At 47.5% G+C, this 25,552-nt stretch overlaps 1 protein-coding gene across 3 annotated transcripts in view; it reads right to left on the bottom strand.

Moving 5' to 3' along the window:
* Window positions 1-25,552, bottom strand: part of Mgat5 (alpha-1,6-mannosylglycoprotein 6-beta-N-acetylglucosaminyltransferase) — a 298,102-nt gene that overhangs the window by 23,691 nt on the left and 248,859 nt on the right. For all 3 annotated transcript variants that reach the window (XM_041648193.1, XM_041648192.1, XM_041648194.1), the window contains exons 12-13: window positions 18,044-18,193; window positions 4,655-4,801 (exon numbers count right to left, since the gene is read on the bottom strand). In XM_041648193.1, the coding sequence (XP_041504127.1) occupies window positions 4,655-4,801; window positions 18,044-18,193 (297 nt within the window). The remainder of the gene's footprint in view (window positions 1-4,654; window positions 4,802-18,043; window positions 18,194-25,552) is intronic.

Here is a 25,552-nt window from a genome sequence, read left to right as displayed (position 1 = left end):
GCTAGGGGAAGACACTGGGTGCCTGGCTGTGCCACTGCACTCTCTGCCTTATTCATGTGAGACATGTCTCATACTGAACCTGTGCTCACTGGTTTTAGCTAGGCTGGCAGGCCAGCAAGTCCCAGGGATCTCTGTTCCCCATCACCCAGCACACCTGGCGCAGGTGCTGGAGGCAATGCTCGGCTTGTATGTTGGTGCTCAGGACCCAAAGCCGGAGATAGTACCTGTTCAGCAAGGGCTCTCACCCGCTGCCCAATCTCTGCAGCTGGGAAACGCATCCTAACCTATTCGCTACAGGAGCTGCCATTGCTGATGCTAGTGCTATGGCTTTGGCTTCTGAGGCCAGCCTGCTTCTCTTTCTTGTTTTTCCCTTTCTTTCTATTTCCACAAGTACATAGATACTTGGAGAACTACAGGGCTAAGTGGCACCTGCCATCTCTTTGCCACTGCCCTTGGAACCTCATCACACCAGCCTCTGCCAGTCCAGTCTGGGGCAGGAAGCTAGGAGCACAAGCCTCTGGGAAAGTCTCCAGGAAATCTGAAGACCTTGCAGTCCTGAGGCTGCAGCCTTTCTTGGTTGTACACAAGCTCCCTCTCCTGTCACAGCCCTCCCAACCCCCATCTCGTTTCTCAGGCTCTGTGGTCAGTGCTGAGGAGTTTGCAGGCCCACAGAGTCATGGAAACCTTATTTGCTAATTAAAAAAAATCTCTGTATAAAATATTTTGATTCGATACCAATCCACAAGGTCTTTGGTGGGGTCAGACATTGAGCTGATCCCCAATCCATATATTATTTATTAGGCTTCCTATATATCACAAGGATCCCAAGGTTCTTGGAGTCTACATAACTAGAAAACAGCAAAGCCAAGTTCAAATCTAGACCCTTGAACGGCTTTATGGGGATGTGCTTGTGTGTGTTTGTATGTATGAGTGTGCACATGAGTGTGGTGGCCAGAAGTCAATCTTGGGTGTCATTCCTGAATCAACCTGGGCTGGTTGACCAAAGAGTCCAGGGATCCGCTTGTTGCTGCCTCTAGCACTGGAATTACAGGCTCACAGCCACACCCAGCTTTTTACCTCTCTTCTGAGGCCGGAATCAAGTCCTCCAAGCCTTTTACATCAACCAAGCTGTCTCCCCAGTTCCAGTTCAGTGTCTTTGAGCAAACCACCAAACAGAGAACACCACCAAATTCTTAAGAAAAAAAATGAACAAAGCCTCAAACCACTCTTAAAATTTACACATACATGTATATCTCTCCATCGCAGGGCTGCGTTTCTGCCATGTTAGACCTTTTGAGAGGATGGGCAGACTGTCAGATCATTTCCGCTTTGTGGCCTAGAGGACAAGCTAATTAGTCCATCTACTGCAAAAATTTCTATTACCAGCAATGTCACCACTGAGTCATCTACGTGGTGGTGCAGGCTCGGCTCAGCCCTCCCCTCCCCTCTTTCAAGGCCCCTGCTTATTCACAAGACTGCTCCAGGCGCTTAGCAAACACACAATGCGGATGGCGAGCCATTACTGTTTGATTCGTTTGCATTTGATGAGGGTTACTTAATTTTACGAGTGAGGCCTTTTTGATTCATTAAGCCCTCTCAGAACTCTGTGTTCCTCCTTGTTAATTTATTGAGGACCGCTGATCTCAGCTCCTTGAGTGTATATCTGTCAGTAGGTTTACTGAGCATCCTCCGGACAAGCAGCATCATGGGAAATATGAGAGGTGACTTCAGAACCTCTGTAGAGCCTGCAAGGAGATTCCTCGCTCCCTTTACAGGAACCTATTAATATGTTCCCCAATATAAAAATAAAAATCTAATTTATAATAAAGTACAAATGAAGCAACTCCCCTCCTCAAGGCAATGTGGAGTCTTTCTTCCCTGCTCTGAACAGACAATGCACTCTGAAAATTTGGTCTGATGCAAAAATAAAAACAAAGCTAAACTCAAATTTAGAGATCTCAGTTTTTCCCCTTTCCTTCAAGTGAAGGCAAAGAGAAATAGAGACAACTGACCTTAATCAGTGTTTGTGTGGGAAGGGTCGTTCAACAGAAAGTGTCTAAGGGACACAGAGGCAGTATGTGACTTTGGCTTAAAACGTTTCCATTTGCTAAGGGTGTGTGTGTGTGTGTGTGTGTGTGTGTGAGAGAGAGAGAGAGAGAGAGAGAGAGAGAGAGAGAGCTTTCTTGCTTATTCTTTACCATTTCTTTTGGAGACAGAATTTCTCAATGAACCTGGAGCTTGCCAATTCCTTGGCCAGTAAAGTCAAGGGATTCTGTCTGCCTCCCCAGGCTGGTAGCATAAGCCACCATGCTTGAATTAATCTCTCTGTCTGTCTGTCTGTCTGTCTGTCTGTCTGTCTGTCTATCAGTTGTGTTGTGTCAGTACCTGCATATATATATATGTGTGTGTGTATTGGGTACATGCTTGGTACCCAAAGAGGCTAGAGAGGGCATGAATCCCCTAGAACCGGAGTTTATGAACCACTAGATGTAGGCACTGGGAACTGACTCCAGTCTTCTGCAAGAGCAGCAAGTGCTTTAACCACTGAGCATCTCCCCAGTTCCTTCTAGATCCCTGGTTTCCAGCATTACTAATGCTGTGACCCTTTAATGCCATTCATGCGGGGGAGCCCCCCAACCATAAGACGATTTCATTGCTACTTTATAACTATAATTTTGCTACTGTTACAAATCATAATGTAAATATCTGATATCCTTCCCCACAGTTCTAGGATTACAGGTGAGTGCTACTGTGCCTAGGTATGTTTGTTTGCTTTGTTTTCAAACATGTGTTCTAGGGTCTGAATGCAGGTCATCCTGCTTGTGTGGCAAGCACGTTACCCACTAAAGCTATTTCCACAGCTTCAACCTTTAAAGGTTTTACACATCAAGAGAAATAACCAACAAATAAAAGAAAATATTTGCAAATTATGTCTGATAAAGGATTAATATCCTAAATATCTAAGGAACTTCTACCGCTCAAAAGCAAAAGAAAAAAAAATCAACAAACCCCCATTTAAAAATAGGTAAAGTATTGGGTGGTGGTGGTACATGCCTGTAATCCCAGCACTTGGGAGGCAGGTGAATCTCTGTGAGCTGGAGGCCAGCCTGGTCTACAGAGCGAGTTCCAGGACAGCCAATGCTACACAGAGAGACCCTGTCTCTAAAAACAAAAACAAACAAAAAAGGACACTGTATCTAAATAGTCATTTCATAAAGACTCCAACAGAGGGAAGGGAGGGGAGAAACGCATTTGATGTACTGCTTGGAAGACAAGTCGAGGAAGTGTCCCAAAGGGTTAAAAAAGCAACAGAACTGAAAACGAATGTTCTAGAAACAGCAGCTGCTGTGTCACACTAGGCCTTTCCAGCCCTAACTCTCCAGCCAAAGGCCCCGAGGGATTCCGCGTTAATGTCCCCATGCATGAGCAGCCAGGGGAGCCACTAACTGCCCAGAAATAACACAGAAGCCAATCTCATGGTTTCCTGCACACACCTGTGTCTGCCCAGATACAGAATCATCCCACCTTTGGCACACTGATCACCCACACGGAGCTGTAATGACTTCTGTTTATGGCCCCAAATGAACCCCAGCGATGCTCCGTGGTGATTCATCACCCCACTGCAGGTTTCAAGAGCATCTGCAAAGGCAAATGCGCCAAGGCTCCTGTGAGAGGCTCTTGCTATGCGGGGATGGCTTGACAGCCTGCTGAGGGTGGGCTGAAATCTCAGGAATATCCTGCTCATCAACTATGCTGTCTTAACTCTGATGTTCTCTCTCTCTCTCTCTCTCTCTCTCTCTCTCTCTCTCTCTCTCTCTCTCTCTCTCTCTCTGTGTGTGTGTGTGTGTGTGTGTGTGTAAATGCTCGCTCAAACCTATAGAGGTCACAGGCCAACCTTGGCTGTTGTTCCGGCACTGCCTACCTTGTTTTCTTGAGACATAGTCTCTCATCAGTTTGGGACTCGCCAAGAAAACTAGGTTGGCTGGCCAGCGAAGCCCAGGGACTCACTTGTCTCTGCTTCCTCGGTTCTGGGGTTCTAGGAGCCTGCTACCATGCCTAGCTCTTTACAGAGTTCTGGGGATTTAATGTGCAGGGCAAGCACTTTATTGATTAGTCCATCTCCCCCACTCTGTGGCTGACATTCTCTGTAAAGAGTCACTGGCCAGCGTTTCTTCTTTACCATCGCCACGCGCAATGGAGAGGCCAGTGAATGTTCCCAGGGGCCTCCTCCATCCCAGCTGTCAGCCGTGATGGGAAGACTAGAAAGAACACCCACCATGGTCACTGAAAAGAGAATTGGGGTAGGGGCTGGAAAGTTGGCTCAGCAGACAGGAGCCTGCTGTACAAAGGCGAGGGCCTACGCACGGGTCCTCAGCACAGGGTGGGCATAGCAGCCAGTTTTTAATCACAGAGCCTAAGAGGTGGAGGCAGGAGACCCCAGGGCAAGCTGGAGTACTCACATCAGTGAGCTCTGAGTTCACTGAAAGACTCTGCCTCAGTGAATATAGTGACGAGTGATGGAGGAAGACCCCACACTTCACCCTCTGGCCTCTACAAACATGCCTGCACATGCACATGCGCACATACAGGCCACCCAGCCACACACACATAAACACAAAAGCATAGAAGAAAGAGGAACACTTCTGATGCTCACCTCTCTCAGGGTCGGCTTGCCAATGAAGAAATCTGTGTTTTTGCTGCTCTTGGGAGGGTTGAACTTGGGGTTCAGGAAAGCACAGCCATTTGCGATGGCCTCCAGGGGAGCTGGACCCTCATAGGGAAATCCCAGCCCAACAAACAGCTGTAAGACAGGAAAACACATCACATGAACATAGCATCACAAGTGCCTATCAGCTCCTGCAGGTCAGTTTCTGTGGGGGCCTCTGACATACTGTGAGGGGCTTAGCTCTCGAGGTTGGTGGCTTGGGACAGAAAGAAGGGGCTTATAGCAGGATCTGCAGAGCTGCAGGTACAGCACAGGAAATGCAAGGCCCTGTGGAGTGGCTTGTCTTGTTCCCTGCTCCCTTGCTGATATGAAAGTAAAGAAGAGGTGGGACTCTGGGGAAGAGAGAGTGGGAGTACGAAACAAAACCAGCAATAAACTCAAGACCCAACAATTGTCCTTCTGTCCCTTAGTAGGAGACATAACTGCAAAAACACTTGCTTAACTAAACAGAAGTTTTCTTCACTCAGGCAGGGAAAACAACGGGCCCTTTCAGGGACTCTGGGACCCAGGGGCAGAAAGGTCACTTGATTACAGTTCAAATGGAACTGCTTTGGAACCTGGGAGGTCAGTAAACACAGGTTTTATGACAGAGTTTTCACTGGGGACACCACCAGCTGGCAGGTTTTGTTTTTCCCTCTGTGGGAGCAGAAGTTGCAAAGGCTGCGATTTCCCACTTCCCTCCCCAGCTGGCAAACCTTGACTTTCCCGAGACTGACAGTAGATGGCAGCAGAAACAAGCTAAAGGTCCTTAGCAAGCCCACAGCGGCGGGGAGTAGCTGGGACAAAGCGATTGACACCAAGGGTCAGTGACACAGACTCTGTGTATACCAGATGTAGGGGTACAGTACTGTGCATGGCTGCTGCCGGGTGTATCTAATCCTGGTTCTCTCTCTCACGTGCAGACGCCAAGTCTGAAAGAGCTCCAGAGGCACACATCCCGTGCCTGGTGGGAGTGGGGTAGGGTGGAGGATGTTGGGGTTCCTTGTGCATTCGCATTCAGGAATACCCAGGCTCTTTCCCCCAAGAAATGTAACTATCCAGGCAGTAATGAAGATATTCTAAAGATGACAGGCATTAGAGTCTCTCCCTTTGGCCATCAGATATTGAAACAATGAGTCCCATGGAACTGGAATTTCGCTTCAGTCTCAAGCAGAAAGAAGGGAAAGGTGTCAGTCAGGGAGGAACTTGTCTTCAGGGAAGAGATTTCACCCAGTCTGACTCGTCAGACAACACTGCAGGGCAGACTGGAGCTGAGACAAGGATGTATCAGTGACGACTGAATCACACCTGGACCAGGACCGCTTAGTGATGAAATCTCCTGTCCTCTGTTTAACCTAAGCCCCGTGCCGGGACCCCAAAGATGATGTGGGAGTCATGAGATTCCCTTATTTGTTCTCTCCCCAGTGCGGTCACAAGTAATTCCCTTTTCTCTTCACTATCCCTGGTCCCTCTAATTGACCCATTGAGGACAAATGGCTGCACCTACTTGGCATGTCGGGGCTGCCAAGGCCCAGATCCGACCCTAACAGTCCACTAACAGCTGGGAACACAGGATAGCATCAGGCAGCCCCTCTCTTTTCAACTTTGAGAAGAAAATGCCGGCAGATACGGACAGGGTCTTGGCAGGTTTAACCAGAGCTGTTGAAGCCACAGTATTTCTTGACCTCTGAAAATGAGTGTCTGCCAAGAAGTGCTGATGCCCTCCTCCACTCTACATCATCAAAAACAGGTTTGGAAGAAATGGAGGCAGCAAACGCCTATCCATTTAAAAAGAGAATCTTTGGGAGATGGGTTATCTCCTTTAGATGAACCCATCTGCACCTACTATTAAGGGATTAGAGGCCATTGCTTGATGGACTTGAATATGACCTAAGCTTAATTATATCTGAATAATCATTTGCACCAACAATTGAGCACTATTGGCACCAGAGCATCTCAGTACAGAGAAACACATGGGGGGGGGGGAGGCTGGGGAGAGGGCTCAGTGCTTGCAGTACAAGCATCAGAACCTGAATTTAGATCCCCAAAGCACACACCAAACTGGATGCTGTAGCACACTTTGTAATCCCAGGCTCCTACAGTGAGACTGGAGGCAGAGAAGGGAGACTCCTTTGATCCTGAAGGCCAGCTAGTTGGGATTATGCAATGGTGAACAATAGTGACCTTATCTCAAACAAGGTTGGAGGTAAGGATGGATAGCTGAGGTTTTTGTCTGACTTCTACATGCAGACTGTGGCATTCATGTACCTGCACTCATAGATATGAACACACGAGTGTGCATATACACACACAGGTGAAATAAGGAACACTTGGGCCTAATTCTCCCAAGCCTCGCTCACTAACTTCCCAGGATGATTACACCACCAGCAAACACGACATCATTTCTTTCTTTTTCTTGTTTTCCTTCTTCGTGACTGTTTTTCTGTGTCTTCCTGGCTGTCTTGGAATTCCCTGTGTAGACCAGGCTGGCCTCAAACTCACAGAGATCCATCTGCCTTTGCCTCCTGAGTGCTGGGATTACAGGTGTGCGCCACCACTGCCTGGCTACCTCACTATTTCTTGGCAACAAGTTTTCTTGTCACGCCAATTAAGACGACAGGAACTGATGCTTGCCTTTGAAACACTGAAGTGACAGTTTTCTGTCGGCTGTCAGTAAGGAGTTTTTCTCTTGCTTCCTGTGTACTCAATACCTGTGAGGGCACAGTGAAGCACATGTATGAAGCGCACAGAGCACATCTAAGGATCGGGTGGCAACAATCCAGGTAGAGAAAACTCACCAAAGGCTTCTGCCTACTAACAGTCTTGACACACACCTCATCTGTACCAACTTGCTTTTTCTACTGATCCGCCACTGTGTCCCCCCGCATCTCTCTTCCTCTGCCCCTCCCCCCAGGCTCTCTCTGACTCCCCTCTCTTCTTTCTTTCTGAGGATTTCATATTATTTCCACTCCATCCTTATAGAATTCTTTACCACAGAAGGGAGAAACACAAGACAAGAAGGCATTCAAGGGCCGGGGAGAGGACCTAGTGAGTAACAGCACTTGCCCTGTGAGTAAGAGGACCTGAGCCTGAACCCTCAGATAAGAATCTGGGTGAGGTCACACATTCCTGCAACCCCAGCACCGTGTGCGATGGAGAAAGGTGCTGAGGCTGGATGGCCCCAGCCTAGCTCCAGGTTCAGTGAGAGACCCCGTCTCAAGGGAATAAGACTGCGTATGACAGTGTAGGACATCTGCTGTCCTCCTCCAGCCTCAGCACAAACTCACACGGGTGCACACGCCTGTAAACATATGTGTGCACATACATCCACACAGACACTCCTGCGAAAACTGGGCAAAAGAAAACATTCGGTGCTAAGGCTTAACTCTTCCAGGGAAAACTGGCCATGTTGTATGGGCTTAAGTCTGCCCTTCAGAAGACCAGCGTCTAACAGGGACACTCTAGATGGTGCACATCTCCATGGCTACAGCCCCAACTCCAATGGTGAGTGTTTCTAAACTGAAAGATCTCACTATCTGAATCAAAATGACGAGGAAGAACAGACAGCACACATTTTATTCATGAAAGGACTGGGACACCCTGACACGGTCGCCGAGGTATTTTTCCTCTGTTTTGAAAGGAAAAAGAATTGTCTTAAGTCTTAACTAAGTTAGTTAACGAAGATTCCTCTAACCATTCCCGGGCTTGGTCAGCATCACTCTCTTCTATGATGTAAGTATGTGGTTATGTGCACATGTGTGTGGGGGCCAGGGGCCAACCCTGGATGTTTCCCTCAGCTGCTCTCGCCATCGCTTTCTCTCATCTTCGGCGAGGCTGGCTGGCCAGTGAGCCCCAGGGATCCAAAGGCCTCCATTCCCCCAGTGCTGGGATTAGAAGTGAAGACCACTACAACCAGTGTTTTAGATGTGGACTTTGGGTGATCAAACTCAGGTTCTCATGCCATTAATTACTTTATTATGTAGTGGTGACTCAACCCAGAGACTCATATATACTGGGAAGTGCTGTATCACAGAGCTACACCCCAACCCCTGTTCTGGTCACTTTTAATGGGGGAAGACCAAGAATAATAAGATATTGGACCCACATACACTCGGCACGTACTCCTCTGATCTTTATTAATGAGCCAGTGTGGGAGGCTCAGGAAGGAATCCGGGCAATGAATTAACTTCAGCTCGCCGATAAAATAGATTGCTGGTCAAGATGGCCAGGGCAATGAGACGATTAACAGCACAGGTTGTGCAGTCAGAAAGACAGGGATTCAAATTCTGATGCCAACGGCTCCTCATCAGGTAACCACGGCAACTGCCCGTGTGAGCTCATTCGCAGTCTACTCTCACTGGTTCTAGAAGCTCACCTAAGAACACACAAGCACTCTGTCTCCTTAGGAGTGAAAATGGGGCCACCAGTGATGCTTCCGGCATGGCGTTTGCTGTGAAAACTGAAGGAAATATTTGATAGAAATATTTAATATTCTCAGGCTTGGTGCCTAGTAAACACCTGAAAAATCGTTTCTCAAGTTCAAATCCAGTTGAAATTTCACACAGTTGGACATTATGCTGGTCCTTTTTTCATACAGTTGGAGATGAAGGGCCTGAGGGCTGTTTGTGGGTTATGACAACTTCAATCCTTTCATGTGTTTTTATGAGTTCCCTTCCTTCCCTCCCTCTCCTTCTTTCTTTCCTTCCTCCCTCCCTCCCTCTCCTTCCTCCCTCCCTCCCTCCCTCCCTTCCTTCCTTCCTTCCTTCCTTCCTTCCTTCCTTCCTTCGTCCTTCCCTTTCCCCTTCCCTTCCCTTCCCTTCCCTTTCCCTTTCCCTTCCCTTCCCTTCCCTTCCCTTCCCTTCCCTTCCCTTTCCCTTTCCCTTCCCTTCCCTTTATTTCCCTTCCCTTTATTTCCCTTCCCTTTCCTTCCCTTCTTCCCTTCCCTTCTTCTCTTCTCTTCCCTTCCCTTCCCTTCCCTTCCTTTCCCTTCCCTTCCCTTCCTTCCCTTCTGCCTGCCTCTGTCTCCTAAGTGCTGGGACTGAAGGTGGGTACCATTATGCCCAACAAGTCTTCACTATTCCATCCGTTGCTAAACTACCAGAAGAGAGAATCATCCAGAGCGTAGTGACTTCCAGGTACAAAGGCCAGTCCTACAAACCGTATGCTATCGTTAGGCTCCCCCTGTTTGTTCTTGACACAGCGGGGCAGCAATCTATTTCTAGGAATAAGTATTCCCTTTATCTCTTTAAAGAAGAATAAGAATACATACAATGGTTGAGTGTGCTGGTCAGTTTTGTCACCTCGACACATCCTAGAATTCCCTAAGAAGGGAGTCTCAGCGAGGGATCCTCTAGATCAGACTGGCTTGTGGCTATGTCTGCTGGGGGGGTGGGGGCTGTCTTGATGGCCTTAATTGATGTGGGAAGATCTAGCCTAGAAGTAAGTGCCACCGGTTCCTAGGTTTGGATGTGGAGTGTGTAAGGATAGAGAAAGTTAGCTGAGCACCGGGCATGGACGCATTCATCTTCTCTTTGCTCTTGGACGTCACATTTCTTACTTTTCTGTTGCTCTGACAGAATAGCCCGACCACAAGCAAGCTAAGGAAGAAAAGGGTTATTTGTCTTAGAGTCCCAGAAAGGGGGACAGTCTATCATGACAGGGAGGCTTGATGACAGGAGTGTGAGGATAGCCTGGCAGGCAGGAAGCAGGCTGATCCATTCCTTTTCAAGTGTGTACAGGAGACAGACATATTGGCAGGCGCGCGCACATACACACACACACACACACACACACACACACAGAGAGAGAGAGAGAGAGAGAGAGACAGAGACAGAGACAGAGAGACAGAGAGAGACAGAGAGTCGGGAAGTGGGGCCAGTGACTAGTGTCGTACTTCTTCCAGTGAGGTTCCATCTCCTAGAGGTCAGCTACTTCCCACAGGACCAAGTGTCAGACACAGGTGGGCACTTACAGGGCTACTTTGTATTTAAAGTTCAGTGTCTACAGTGTGACCAGCTGCTTCACCTTCCTTGACTTCTCTGCAGTGATGAACGGTAGCCTGGAACTGAAAGCCAAGGCAGCCCCTTCTCCCTTTCTCAAGGGCCCCTGTTAGTCCTCTGTATTTTATTACAGCAATGGGAAGAAATTAGAAGATCAGGAAGTAGAGAAAACAATTTCTTTATCCTGAAAGGTGACAGTTTCACTTGGCTTCAAGTGTCCCTCTTCTGACGCTGAAGGACAGAAACAGTAGTCTTCCTCATTGTGGCTCTGCACTCTCCCGATTCACAAAGCCTCTAAATCTGAGCTGCTTTGGCTGTCTAGGGAAGAGCTATGATGGCCAAGTAACCACAGAACTTAGCACACCTGTTTCAGCATTACCAACTGGCCAAACTGGCAACCAAACCAGCACTTTCTGGAGACTGGATTCCTGGGGCGGACTCCTGACTTCTCCCAGCAACCTTAGCGCCTCGTCAGAGATGAAACAAGCCAGACCACAAACACCAGCTCCCAACTTGAAAGTTCCCACATTTTGTCATTTGAAAGCCAAAGCCAAATCAAATGTATTACAATTTATGTGTCAATTCACTGACCTAGAGGTGGGAAGTGAGCAGTTTTAGATAATCTCGATCAACTGACCTATGTTCTAGCTCAGGAGAAATTTGGATTTCTGACTTTCAGATTTGGTGTGGTCAACTTGGATGCAAAAGCCAGACACTGGGAAGAGGCCTGTGGAAACATGGAAGCTCCCCTGACTACTGAGCTACCTGGATCTGGTTTTAGGACTGAATGAACCTTATCCCCAAGTGACACCTCTGTCACCTTGTCACAACCTAAAACCACTTGGGACAGTCTCAGTGAGGGATTGTCTAGATTGGGTCAGCCTGTGAGATTATCTTGATGATGTTAACTAATGTAAAGAGCCATCCACTCTGGACTGCATCACTCCCTGGGCAGGAGTGAGTGTGTGTGTGTGTGTGTGTGTGTGTGTGTGTGTGTGTGTGTATGTAGAAAGAGAGCTGAGCACAAGCAAGCATTCACTTCTTCCTTGTTCTCTGCCCAACTATGAATGTAACTGCTTCTAGTTCCTACTGCCTTGGCTTTCCCACAATGGTGGACCATAACCTAAAATTACAAGCCAATTAAACCTTTTTCTCCCTTAGGTTTCTTCTGTTGGGTATTCCTTTACCACAGCGAAAAGGAACGAAACTAAGACACATGGTTAGGGAGAAAGCTTGAGGCCAGCCTGGGCCCCATGAGAGCCCGCTTATGGGTAAATCTCTTTGCTAAGATAAGATGTTTAGGAAGTGCCAGGTGATGTCTGAATTAGGTTAGTCTGTGGGGATGCTGGTGGGAGACTGTCTTAATAAGTTAATTAATATGGGAAGACCCAGCCCACCGTGAGCAGTACCATTCCCTAGGCAGGAGTCCTGAAGCGGAGAGATTGAGCTAAGCACAGTAAGCAAGCAACTGGACAGGATGCATTCATTTCTGCCTGTTGTTGACTTGTGGAGATGCTCTAACCAGCTGCTTCAGTCTCCCGCTGCTGTATTTCCCTGAAAGAACAGATCATATCCTGGACTTGTCAGCTGAAATCCATTTTGTCAGGATATCTTGTCATGTCAACAGAAATGAAACCCAGCTGAACCCAGTGGGAAAACCCAAAGTTAGCTGGGGTTTTGGGGACTTTCAGCTGTATGTTTGGGACTGCAGTTAGGCACAAAGGCGAGACTGTTGGAGCACATAATCTATACTGGTCATACCCGTTTAGGCATCTAGAGATAACTTGGTGAAGAATGAGGATCATTCTGGGTCACCCAAGTCATGGAGGAAGGAACGGTGGGGTTCCTGGAAGGGGAGGGTGTGGACAGCAGCTTCCCCTGCTAGGCTACAGTTAGAACTTGTCCTTGACTACAGAAAGGAAAGAACTTAGTGTGGCTAAAGAGTAGAGCCCCAGACACCCTTCCACCGGAGAGCGGGACGTGAATCCTCTACGTATTATGGCCCATTAATAAGAACCACCCAAGAGAAGACGGGAAAGGTACTGAAGTTTAAGCTAGGGAGGTAGGCTGGAGATGTTGTTCAGTTGGCAGAGTGCTTGCCTAATGTGCACAAGACCCCAGGCTTGATCCCCGCCGCCACATAAACTGGCTGTGAGATACATACCAGTAATCACTACATTCAGGAGGTAGAGGCAGGGGGTCAGAAGTTCAAGCTCAGCCTCTCGTACGTGGTAAGTCTGAGGTCAGCCTGAGCTACTCAACCAATCAAGCAACCAACAAGCAAACAAATGGAACCAAGGAAGATGAAGAAAAAAAACCACATTGATGGAGCTGGGGGATTTACCACCTTAGCGGGTCATGAGGCGCTGGCTCCACCGGGTTTTCTAGAGTCTGCCAGACTAAGTAGCCTGCCTCTGGTCTTCAGATAAATAATTCATTCATCAAACTTCAGATAATCCTTTGTTCATCTAAATTTACAGCTCTGTTAGAAGAGGCTTCTAGATTACAGCAACTTCCCCGCACTGTAATCCCCAATTTTCATGTTATAGCAACACCTTCTGAGGCCGAGGCCCCAAGCGGCATGCTCAGACAAAGTTCTACTGAGCAAAGGGTGCTGTGGGCTAGTCGCAGAGCTTCAAAGACAGGCTGGGGATGCAGCTCAGTGGCAGCATGCTTGCCCCAGCATGTGCAAGCACTGAGTTCAACGTGCAACACCGAGGAGCCAAGAACAAAGCAATACCAACCCCAAAGATGGCTCCTTAACAAAAATAACGAGCCCAAAAGTGACCGAACACCAGCCACGTCTCTGTAGCTCAGGAGATCTTGGGGGAGAGGAGAGCAGGCTTGCTTCCGTGTCTAGCTGAGCCTGAGGAGAAGCTAATCATTTCACAGACATGTCTCATTGGTAGCTCCCGTTCTTCACCTCCAACATGGATGGAAATAAACTGCTTTAAGATTGCTCAGAGGCACAGAAGGAGTTAGAAGTGGGAAAGGATATGAACGCAGAGCCAGAGTGAGTGGTCTGTGTCAACTTTCTGAACTCCAGAGTCATTCAGCTCAGTTGCATACTGTTGGGCTCGCAATGGAAGGGGAGCCTCGGCCACACACTGCCTCGTGTTCCTCATATGTCCAACAATCTGAGTTATAATTCCACACGGAGTGCTTTAATGTATTCTCTAAGGTTTATTTGTATTTTAAATTACGTGTGTGTGTGTGTGTGTGTGTGTGTGTGTGTTTACACATGCATGGAAGTGCCCACTGAGGCCAGGGATATCAGATGCTCTGGAGCTGAAGTTACAGGTAGGAGTGAGCAGTTCAATGCAGGTGCTGGGAACAGAACTTGGGGCCTCTGGAAAGGCTGCATACACTCGTAACTGGGGAGCCATCTCTCCAGCCCTATATATTCTTTTCTTAGCAGAGAAACAGGTGCTACATAATTCCATATAGGGCATCATCATAAGGCATCAGTTTTAAATTAATTACTTTAAAAGTTCATGTATATGTGTACCTGTTTATCTCTGTACCACATGCTTGCAGTACTTACTGAGGACATAAGAGGGAGTCTGATCCTCTGGAAGAGGCATAAGAGGAGGCTGTGCCCGATATAGGTGCTGAGAACTGAACCCTGGTCCTCTGTAAGAGTGGGATGTGGCTGGGCCGAGGTGGTACATGCTTTAATCCCAGCACTCAGATGGCAGAGGCAGGTGGATCTCTGTGAGTTCCAGGGCAGCCAGGGCTTCACAGAGAAACCCTGTCTCCAAAAAAACAAAGACAAAAACAAAACAGAAAAGAGCAGTATGTGCTCTTAACCACTGAGCCACCTCTCTAGTCCCAACATCTGCTTTTTTCTTTTTAAAGATACATATATAATATGTATGCGCCTCTTGGCTATTTGGCCTACTCCAGCATCATGGCTGGATCTTGGAGACGTTTTTTCTGTGTTCCCGCCAGACAGGCTGGACCTCAGTTGTGGCCTATTTCTCATTCTCTGACAAGGTGACCGGACGGTAGGCAAATGAGGATGCTTTTAAACTCTGCAGGGCTGAGGAGACATTCCTGAGGTTGGGGTAACAGAAGCGTGTGAGACGGTAATGACACGCTGCGAGACAAGCTCTGCCACAGTGTTATTTGAAAGGAACTTGAACTTTCAGAAGGATCTCACTGAAGAAAAGTAAAATGAGGCAAACGGCAGAAAATAGCAAGGCTGCCGTGAAAGGGCCCGGGCATCTTGATGACTTGAGAATGTCAAACTCAGAGAGAAAATGACAGGAAGAGAACAGGGAAACTGGGGGGCGCCTCACTCCTAGAGCCATGAGCATCATTAGATGATAGGTGACCTTTAGGAAATTAAAGTCCTTAGGAAAAGAAACCTGGTATTTGGCAAAAGGGTTAAAAGATTTATCAAAATATTTTATCTCTAGAATCACCCTTGAAATAACTTGGAAGCAAAAAGAATCAAGTGTGTTTACAGACGGAGAAACAGACAAAGCCCAGAGAGCCATCCTTCTAACTGGTGGACAGCCACAAACTTTCAGATGACTTGCACAATCATGTGTATGATATGTGTATGTGGGGGTGTGTGTGCATGCATCTCATGGCATGTAAGTGGGGGTCAGAAGACAGCTCTGGGGAGTTAGTTCTCTTCTTTTTCTTTCCACTTTTTTGTAGGTTCTGGAAATCAAACTCAGGGCCTCAGGCGTAAGCAGCAAGTACCTCTACCTGTTGAGCCATATCGCTGGCTCCTGCGCACCCCATCTTTTAAAAATCTCTGTGTAGCCCAGCATGGTGGCATATGCCTCTAATCTCCACACTTGGAGGTAGAGGCAAGTGGGTCTTTGTGAATCTGAGGCCAATCTAGTTTACACAATGAATTCCAGGACAGTCAGGGGTATGTAGTGAGACCTTGTTTCAAAACAAACAAAAAAAGCAAGTAAAGAAAATAAAAATCTTTGTGTGCAGGTACGCAAGTATGGAGGTCAGAGGACAATCTTAGGGGTCACATAATCCCCCACCCCAATGTTGTTTGAGACAAAATCACTTGCTCACTGTAAACCAGGCTGGCTGACCTGTTAGCTTCTGGGAGTTCTGTTCCTGCTTCTCATTTTACCATAGAAGTACTGGAATTACAGATGTGTGCTCCCACATCCGACCTTAGGTGGGTCTGGGTATCCAAACTCTGGTCTTCATGTTTTTGGGTTGAGCACTTTACCCTATGAGTTATGCCTCTCCCCTTTTACTACGTGTTCCTAAGCAGGGGTGTTTGTGAAGACAGTACGCCAAAGGCCCAGCAGAGCTTGAATTCTCAATTTGTAAGCTTGAAGGAGTCAGAGGCTCCTCCATGACTTGATCTCAGTTTAACTGTGGGAAGTCGGGATACCTGAAACCCACAGCCGTGTCTGCTTTCTTCACCTCAAAGCTATTGCCAGATGCACCTTCTAAAATTGAGATCCTGATCTAGGGAAACAGGTTGATTAGTAAAGTGCTCACGATCTAGCCTGAATTCAGTACCCAGAACCCACATAAGATAAGTGGGGCACAGTAGTTAATAGTGATGCTTGTCACCCTAACGCTGGGGAGGCAGAGACAGGAGGAACTCTCATGTTGACTGTCCAGCTGGCCTAGCCTATTTGGTGAGCTCAGGGCCAGTGAGAAACTCTATCTAAAAACCCAAAAGCAAACATAACCAAAAATCCCAAAGGTGTGGGGTGGAGAGTTAACTCAGCAGTTGGAAAGTTCCTCCTGCTCTTGTAGGACCTGGGCCAATTCCTAGCACCCACATTGTGGCTCACGTGACTCCTCTGACCTCAGGGTCCTGCATGCACATGGTGCACATACATATACACTCAGGCACACACACATACATACATGTAAAATAAGTAAATAAATAAATAGCCCCACCAGGTAAACAGTACCTGAGAAATGATATCCAATTTTGACCTCTGGCTTCTACATGGACACATATAAATATGCACACACATACATACACTCATGTATAAACATGTACTCATACATATATATGTAAATAAATAAATGCATAATCCTCAGTGGTTTTCCAACCACCTATGCCACAGGGTCTGAACTCTGCACCAAACCGTGACAGCCAGACCCCACCTCCTTAACAAAAGTCATATTCTAACATCAAATATAGGAAGATTGGATTTAATTCTCTCCTGAATATGTCACTGACACCTTGGTCCCATGAATCTGTTTCCTTATGGTTCAAATGCCAGATAGTTCTACACTCCAGTCATCCCACTGGACTCTATACCCCCTATAATGCTCCTTGAGTTAGTGGGCCAGGGAAGGGGTAGGAGGAGAGCAGGCCAGGGACCTGGTTCCCTGAGCAGCAGTGACTGGGAGGGGGACTTGACAGCTGTGACCTCTGCTACCCTATCACAAGGCAGGGCCTTACCTTTCTTTCCACTTGCAGCTGCTGGCTTGATGCCCAGCACAAGAAAAGTCTCCCATAAACAGGGGTTTTTAAAATTTATTTCTTGGGGTTCTGGAGATAGAACCCAAAGCCTTGCACACATCAGATAAATGCTACCACTAAGCTCTAGTGAACATAGTTTTTTTTAACTTTCAATTGCAAAATGCATATTTTAAACAAAATCAAGGAATGGATTTATAGCAACCAACCACAATGTACAATTTATTATTATTATTATTATTATTTTCCAATAGCTGCTCTAGGACTATGCTGCCTAGTTGCTTAGACAGGGTCTCATGTAGGCTGGCGACAAACTCCCTATGTGTCTGAGGATGCCTTTGAAACCCCGATCCTCCTGCCTCTAAGTCTCAAGTGCTGAGATTACAGGCGTGTTCCAGCATGTCCAGCATCGACCTTTCTCCTTTAGAGTCAATACACAGATACATTTGAAACACAAAGACACATGTAAAAGTTTTGCAACTGTAACGTGTATATGTGTGTATAAACACCCAGAAAACCTTGTAGCTAGGCTAACCTAAGCTAACGTTTCTGTGGAATCATCATTAGTAAATTATTTTAACAAATAATAATAGTTACTAAAACTTCAGATACTGCAGTACAGTTCCCATCTGGTTCTATGCGCTGGGCAAGCACTGAGCTATATCCCCAACCTATTGCCTCCAGTTTTATTGCAACGTTGAAGAGAAAACATGATCAACAGAGTGTACCAGGATACCAGGGCTACACTGAGAAACCCTCTCTGGAAAAACAAACAAACAACCCCTCCAAACAAACAAACAAAAAAAAAAAGAAGAGAAAAGAAAACATGAACGATTTTGACCCCATTTCCAATGCCAGGTAACAAACCCATAAGCCGCTTGAACGTTTATGAATCTGCTGGGACGTTACCTTTGTTTCCCGGAGAAGAAACTGCAGGTCGCGCCCACTGAGAATGCCGTGATTCTTCACGTAACTGGGAATGTTCTTTGTGCTGGAGCCGTAAACAGTGGCATGCACTTCCATGTACGTGTGAATGATATCCAAGTAGATTTTCTTATTCTAGAGAGGGGACATGAGCAGAAAGTGCATTAGTGAGACTACCTGCATGGGAGGTCGGAACCTCTGGGGCGAGCGACAGGGCACAGAGACAGGAAAGGCCAACGCTGAGATCTTAGCCACATGGCCTAGGGATGGAGACATGGCTCGGAAGGTAAGCATGGCAGCCTGCTTGCAATCATACGCTAGGAAGGCAGGAACAAAGGGTCTCGAGGGTAAGCTGACCAGCTAGACTAGCAGAATCAATGATCTCTGGGTTCAAGTGAGAGACTCTGTTCTCTAACTTGGTGCAGAACGATCAAGAGGACAAGGATGTCAGCCTTCATATGTAATCCCCCGCAATGCATATATGTACAGGTATGCATAAGTGTGCCCACACACATGCAAACCCATACACATGCATACATATATATGCTGCAGCGACACATATACACATGAAAAGCAGGAATCTGTCTGGATCTTGAGGGTAGAAATAGTCATATTGCTACTGTACAAGTCTGTAAACAGAACCATGTTGTGTGTGTATACATACATACATATATATATATAATTAATATATAAATATTACAGAATAAAAACAGTTATAGCCAAGGAAGTATCATCCTTGTTTTGAGAATCGCTAGGAACCTAATGTATTGCTTTTGGCTTGCTCTGATTTTTGGGAAGGAAGTTTTGTGTGTGGTGTGGCTGGGATGAAGGTTTGGAGAAGGCAGTCAGTTGGACTGGAATATTTATCCAGAGCTGTTAAGCTGTCTCCAGGGAATACAAACATCCCCCGCTCGCCAGATTTCTTGTGATGATTAACTCACGCTGTTAGGACTGCAGCCCACTTCTTTCTGATGCTGGGCAAGAGGACGGTTTCTCACAGTCCGTACCGATGGGCCCAGCAGCCAGCGAGACTACCCAAGTGAGCCGCAAGAGACAGAGAAGTGAAGGGGAGCTGTGAGGTGCTGTGAAGCTGTGGGGAGCACGCAGAGTTCTTATTGGAAGCAAAACCAAAGGTCCCACATCTGTAGGCTCAGGTTTCCAGGTTCCAAAATTGGAACCACCTGTGCCAAGGAAGCACGCTCACTTTCACTTCCCCTGCATGTGTGTGTGTGTGTGTGTGACTGAGTTGTACAAGCGGATTTTGTGTGGCACGCCCCCTCCCCTTTCTTTTTAATTTTAAGGATCCAAGCTCTATAATGGTTTCCAGTTGTGCCAGAGTAGGACATGCATTTTCCTATTCTGAATGTCTTCCCCTCCCCCGCCCACACACACATTAGGCAAATCTAATAATAGCCAGTTTGTGACCAAAGACTGTTACAGAACTTAGAGAGAGAGAGAGAGAGAGAGAGAGAGAGAGAGAGAGAGAGAGAGGAGTGGTGGGTGGCCCTAGCAGCCCAGAGTGCAGAGAAGTGGACTTGAACCCTAATGAAGCTGGTCTAAGCTGGTCTAAGCCTCTCTGTGTGCCATCCCTTCTCCTGTGACTATTACACAATGCCTGGACTTTGGAGGAAACATTTCAGAAGTATTCGTGAACAAAGTCCAGCTAAGTCACGTTAAAATGACTCATTTTGTGCACAGAGTAACAGTCAGTAATAAGCAGCCTTTGGCTAGCCTATGAATAAAGCAAACGTCTGAACCGCAGGCTCGATCCTGAGCCATGCATGCTTGGTGTGCCCGTAAGTGGCTGAGCTTATTTATGGTCTCAGAGATGTGGTAGCTTACCAAGCAAGAGTGGAACAGTTTATCAGCCCCAACTTCTTTTTTTTTTTTTTTTGCTTTGAAATTTAGAAACAAGTTTATTTAAGATCTGAAATACAATTCCTAAAATATCAACTTTTCAGAAAACTGTGGCTACACACTAATGCATTGACTCTATCATGTTAGAACGTGCATTAGACTCAAATACAAAAGCCCGACTTCTTACTTCAAGCCTGAGAAAGCCCTGTTTAGGATCCTCTACCTCCTGTAAGTTAACTGGTAGGAGTCTAGGATATAGGTGCCTGTACTGAGCATCTAGTAAATCCTGGTCCCCTTGTCTTCTCAGAGCCCCATTCCCTGGGAAGTAGGCAGGGGGCTCTGTAATCCCATTGACTTCCCTACTGGTCAGCCCAGTGGAGACTAAGTCCCAGGGCAGCTAGCAGTCCCAAAGAGCCTGCAAGATCCTCCCCAGCATCCAGACCGTTCAACACAGACGGCTAAGGATCAAAGGCCACTCAGTGCTGGAGTCAGCACTAACAAGGTGAAGGTAGGAAGGGGGGTAACTGGGCAGATGGGAGGCAAGCCAAGGGGCTCAGGGACCATCTTAGAACAAGGGAGCAAGACAGATACACAGAGAGAAATGGATGATGAAGAGGAGGAAGGGGAAGGATGGGGAAAGAGGAGGAAGGGGAAGGAAGAGGAACAAGGAGGAAGAAAAGGCCAAGAATGAGGAAGAAGAGGAGGAGAGGGAGGAAGAAAGGGAATAGAAGGAATGTGAGAAAAAGTGGAGAAGCAGGTTTGGGGATCTATCTTAGTATTAGAATCTGCATCTCTAGCCGTGCCACCCTACATGAGAGAAGAAAGAAAGAAAGAAAGAAAGAAAGAAAGAAAGAAAGCCAGTTCCTAAACTTAGCCATGGCCACCCTATGCCCTATATTCCTGAGTCTCTAGATACCTATAACAGCAATGGTGCTAGACACCCCAACTCTTCTCAGACCCCCCAGTTTTCACTTGAGTCACTTGGGGCAGATTCTAATCATGCAAAAGAGGCTCTCCGGACAGTCTGCGGGCTTTGAAGTGGGGACTGGAAGTAGATGCAGGCATCTGCCCCTCATGCACAAAGAGGCTTTTCCGCTAACAACCAGCTGCTGACTGGGGAGGCCCTAGCAGGGGCTGAAACAAGGCGCAGCGCAAAAGGCCCATGTGGTTTCGTTTGAGGGTAAACCCCTTCTTTGCAGGCAGATTTAAGATTAGGATCCCAGACAAAGGCCTGGGAAAGGAAGGCCCTGCGAGGTCACACATGTGCTGTGACCAACTCGAGGAAAGGCAGGGGCTCGCTGATGTGCTCCCAGCAGGAAGGCACAGGCAAGGAGGAAGGCTATGGGAGGGCTCAACAAGTTCATAGAGGCACCTGGGTGTGGTGAAGTCTGGGAAGAGATTCCCCTCAGAGAGGGGATGCCGGCAGATCAGAGGGGGGAAGGCTTCAAGCAGAACTAACCTTTGAATTTGACGTGACAGATAACGCTACCTCTCTCTGCTACAGTTTAGTCACACATAAATACCTTGACATCATTTAGGATGTCAGCTGTGATATGGTATATCTGTCATCCTTTGGAGAGTCACATGTTAATGACATCTTTTGCTGGACCTTTGGAAGCAATTAGGATTACAGAAATTGAGATCTCATCATAGCTAGCCTTGTGGCAGTTTTGTAGAAACCTGGGAGACGAAGCCATGTTTCTGTTCCAAATAGAGCTGCTCTCTCAGACAGCTCCCTGCTGAGACTAAAGACCTGACAGGAAGCAGCTTAAGCAAAGAGGAGTTGAGTTTGGCTCATAGTTGGAGGGCATATAGTCTGTCACTGTGGGGAAGGCATCATGGCAGGGGTGGGAGGTGCTGGTCACACTGCCTTCAGTCAGTCAGTAATCAGAACAGCAAGTTGGGCCAGGTTGTAAATCCTTAGGGCTCACCCTGGTGACCCACTTTCTTCAGTGAGATGCCACCAGAATGCCAGCTGGGGACCAAATGAACCTATGGGGGAAGGGAGAAATCTCAAATTCCAACCACAGTATCTTCCCAGATGAAGGCCCACTCAATGCTGCAGGAGCCTGAGAAGTATTTCTGGTTCATTCAGGACTGAACCTGAAGTAGTCCCCAGGCACACTGTGGCCTCATCAAACACAAGAGGCTTAACCTGAGGATGACTTGCCTTGCTCTACCAGGCTCCCTCATCTACTCCTGACCTCTGTGACCGGCACCAATCTCCTAGGAATCTCAACCACATCATACATATTGTCTGTATACCCTTGAAACCCTTAGTGAGCCAGTCCACATGCCAGACTCCTCCCTAGTCAGAGATTAGGGACAGATGCCTGAGCCCACCCCAGTCCCTGCTTCAAAGCTCTGATCCTTGGTCAATTGAATAATGCTAGAATTAATACAGCCAGTAGTGTGTGTGTGTGTGTGTGTGTGTGTGTGTGTGTGTGTGTTATAGTGCAGTCCACCTTGAGGCTTGAGGTAGAGTCTCTCAATGGCCTGGGGCTTAATAACTGAGCTAGCCTGGCTGGCCTACAATCCTCAGAAGCCTTCCTGTCTCCACCTCCCTGTCCCAATCGTAGGCCACTGCACCCAATTTTTTAACGTGGGCTCTGGGGACCAGATTCAGAGTCTCTGCCTATTTGGCAAAGTACATGACTGCCTGAGCTATTACAATGAGTGTCTTAGCAGACCTCACCATAGCTCAAAAGGTGTGACTATGTCAAGGAAGGACCAGTGTCAAACTTCATTACAAAATAACTACTACGTCTCAATGCTTCATTTGAAAAAAAAAAAAATTAACCATGGGAACTAATGTTAGGCATATGGTTAGTGTTTATACATGTGGGTGTTTGTAGATCAAGTCCATAAGTTTGCACAAGGATGATCTAAATTCACTTCCAGATGCTGGGTACTGAGGAGTGATGGTTTTCAGGGGTGGACACATCCTGACTAATAACTGTAATATATAATCGCTACATTCAAACACCACCAGATCTCAACATCTGTAAATCGGGGTAGCATTTGGAGGTCAGCTATGATTTAATAGGTCTATCAATAGTTCCGCCTTGGGAATTCACATGTTAATGGTATCTGGAGGTGGAGGATGTTTGGGGAGTAATTAGGATTAGATGAAGTCTGAGGGGGTGGGGAGGTTATCCCCATGACGGAATAGTGGATTTATAGAAAGGGGCAAACAAACCTGAGCTAGCAGGCTTGCTCTGTGTAGCTGCAGGAAACCCCTCACCTTGCTATGATACAACGAGAGGCCCTTGCCAGACCCTAAGCAGATGATAACCATGCACTTGGACTTCCCAGCCTCAAATATTTTATTAAAGTAACAAAAATGGGCTTTACATGTGTATGTATGCGCACATGTGTGCATGTGTGCACATGGAAGCTGGAGGTCAACCTTGGATGTTCCTCAGACGCCGTCTACCTTCTTGTCAGGGCATCTCTCACTGACTCAGGTTAGGTTGAGAGAAGCCCCCTGTGCCACCTCTCCAGTGCTGGGGTTACAAGCATAGCTCACCACACTCAGGCTCATGGAGATTCAGGGGATAAACAGACTCCACATGTCTGTCACCACAGGGCCCCTCTGCAGAGTTACACAGACAGACAACCACTACTGGGGCAGGCACCGACCATCCCAGTTGCCCAAAAGGGATTTCTCAGACTGTGGGGCTGCCTGCAAGTCATAAGGAGAGAGAGCTCCAGGGCTCCAGGTTTTCTGAGTTCTCAGCAACATTGGTGGGGGTGGGGGTGGGGGGTGGAGGGCAGGGGGTATTTTCTGTGATGTGGCTGCTTCTGAGTCACCCCTGCTCCTATGACACCTCACGGGTCTCCTGTTAGTGACCCTAATGAAAACTCATGCTCACCAAGCTGTAATTTTGTGCAACTGTTATTTTGATCTGTAGTGGGATGAGTAGATTGTGTGTGTGTGTGTGTGTGTGTGTGTGTGTGAGAGAGAGAGAGAGAGAGAGAGAGAGAGAGAGAGAGAGAAAGAGAGAGAGAGAGAGAGAGAGAGAGAGAGAGAGAGCATGTGTGAAGTGGGCCCTCAGAAACTTCCCTTCTCTGAAGAAGATGCCCAAGGGCAAAGGAAATCTATTCCTAAGAAGCCCTCTGGCCTACTCTTCGGCGAGGCAGCAGAAAGGATGTGCACCGAGGCACAGTTCCATCCCCAGCTCACAGCCACCATGTGAGAACCTCCTGCGAGGTCTCACATGAGCAACCTATCAGTTAAAAATAACTGATCTGATTAAAATGAAAATCTACCAGCCGGAGGCGTGGGGACACAAACCCGAGGAACAGGGATCAGGCGAGCAAGGGAGTGGACCCTTGTCAGAGCTCCCCGGCTATTTCTGGCTAGAGCTGGGGGCATAATCGGTAGTGAGATATTAAAAGCTCTGAGAAATCAAATCTAAGCAACATTGAGCTCTTCAGGGCCGGGTCAGAGGTGAGAACTGGAGGCTCATGAATTCTTCAATCAACTCCTTTTGTGGTCCGGGGATAAGAGCCATGCAGGAATGGGATCACTTTCCTGGGCAAATGGAGGTGTTCAGCTGGAAAGGATGCTAGACACCTCTCTATTTAAGAACACGCCTGTTCTCTGTGGCAGTCACGGTCGGCCCCTCTCCTGACATTTCTCCTCATCTGTGTGGCACCTTGTGACCTGTCACTTAAAAATTCTGGGTTAGGAAGATGGCTCCGTAAGGATGCTTGCTGCACACGCATGAGCACCTGACTTCAAATGCTCAGCACCCATGGAAAGCCCCAGATGCAACTATTCGCAGCCCAGAATCTGGGACTGGAGGCTGGGAGCAGAGACGGGAGAATTTCTGGGCTTTGCTGGCTGAGAGCCTAGTCCCAGGTTCTGTAAGAGACTTTGTCTCAAGGGAATAAGGTAGAAAATGATAGGGCAGGATCATGGTGTCCTATTTTCTTCCACACACACATAGTTGTGTGTACCTTTGCAGCATACCTGTGCAGACACACACACACACACACACACACACACACACACACACACACACACGCATACAGAGTACTCAGAACTGATTGATCCAGCGATGGGCACCTGCCAAGTGTCTGCCAATAGAATTCTGTCCTAAAAGTACTTGATGGGTGTGGGAAGCCAACTCTTTTCACAGTGGCAGAATTGGGCCCCCAAACCAGGCAGTACAGACCCCACCCAGTGGGCCAGGCTGCAGGAAGAAAAACAGAACTGTACGCAATGAAGATGAATTTAGTTTCTGTTCAGACTTTTCTGACAAAATGTCTAACTAGTGCAACCTTGAGAAAGAAGGGTTTACTGTAGCTCAGTTTAAGGAAGGATACAGTCCATCATGATGGGGAATACATGGAGGCAGGAGCTGAGGCACACTGCCACCTCAGTCAAGCAGAGGACAGGAAGTGAGGTTACTTTACAACACATAAAAGCCTGTCCCCGGTAACCCACTTTCTCCAGGGAGGTTTGCCTCCTACAAGTTCCTGTCTCAAAACAAAAGGCAGGGGATGGAGAGACCGAGCAGCTGTTAAGTGCACTTGCTGCTCAATCATACGGACAGGAGTTTGGATATCAGTAACCAAGTCAGGCAGCTCACAAATGCCTGTAACTCCTGTTCCACGGGATCTGATGCC

This window comes from Microtus oregoni, unplaced genomic scaffold, assembly GCF_018167655.1.
Source record: "Microtus oregoni isolate MIOR12 unplaced genomic scaffold, Mior012 000003F_ref0000135, whole genome shotgun sequence".
Lineage (NCBI taxonomy): Eukaryota > Metazoa > Chordata > Mammalia > Rodentia > Cricetidae > Microtus > Microtus oregoni.
Note: the sequence above shows the minus strand (reverse complement) of the source record. Positions and strands in the feature narration are given on the sequence as shown.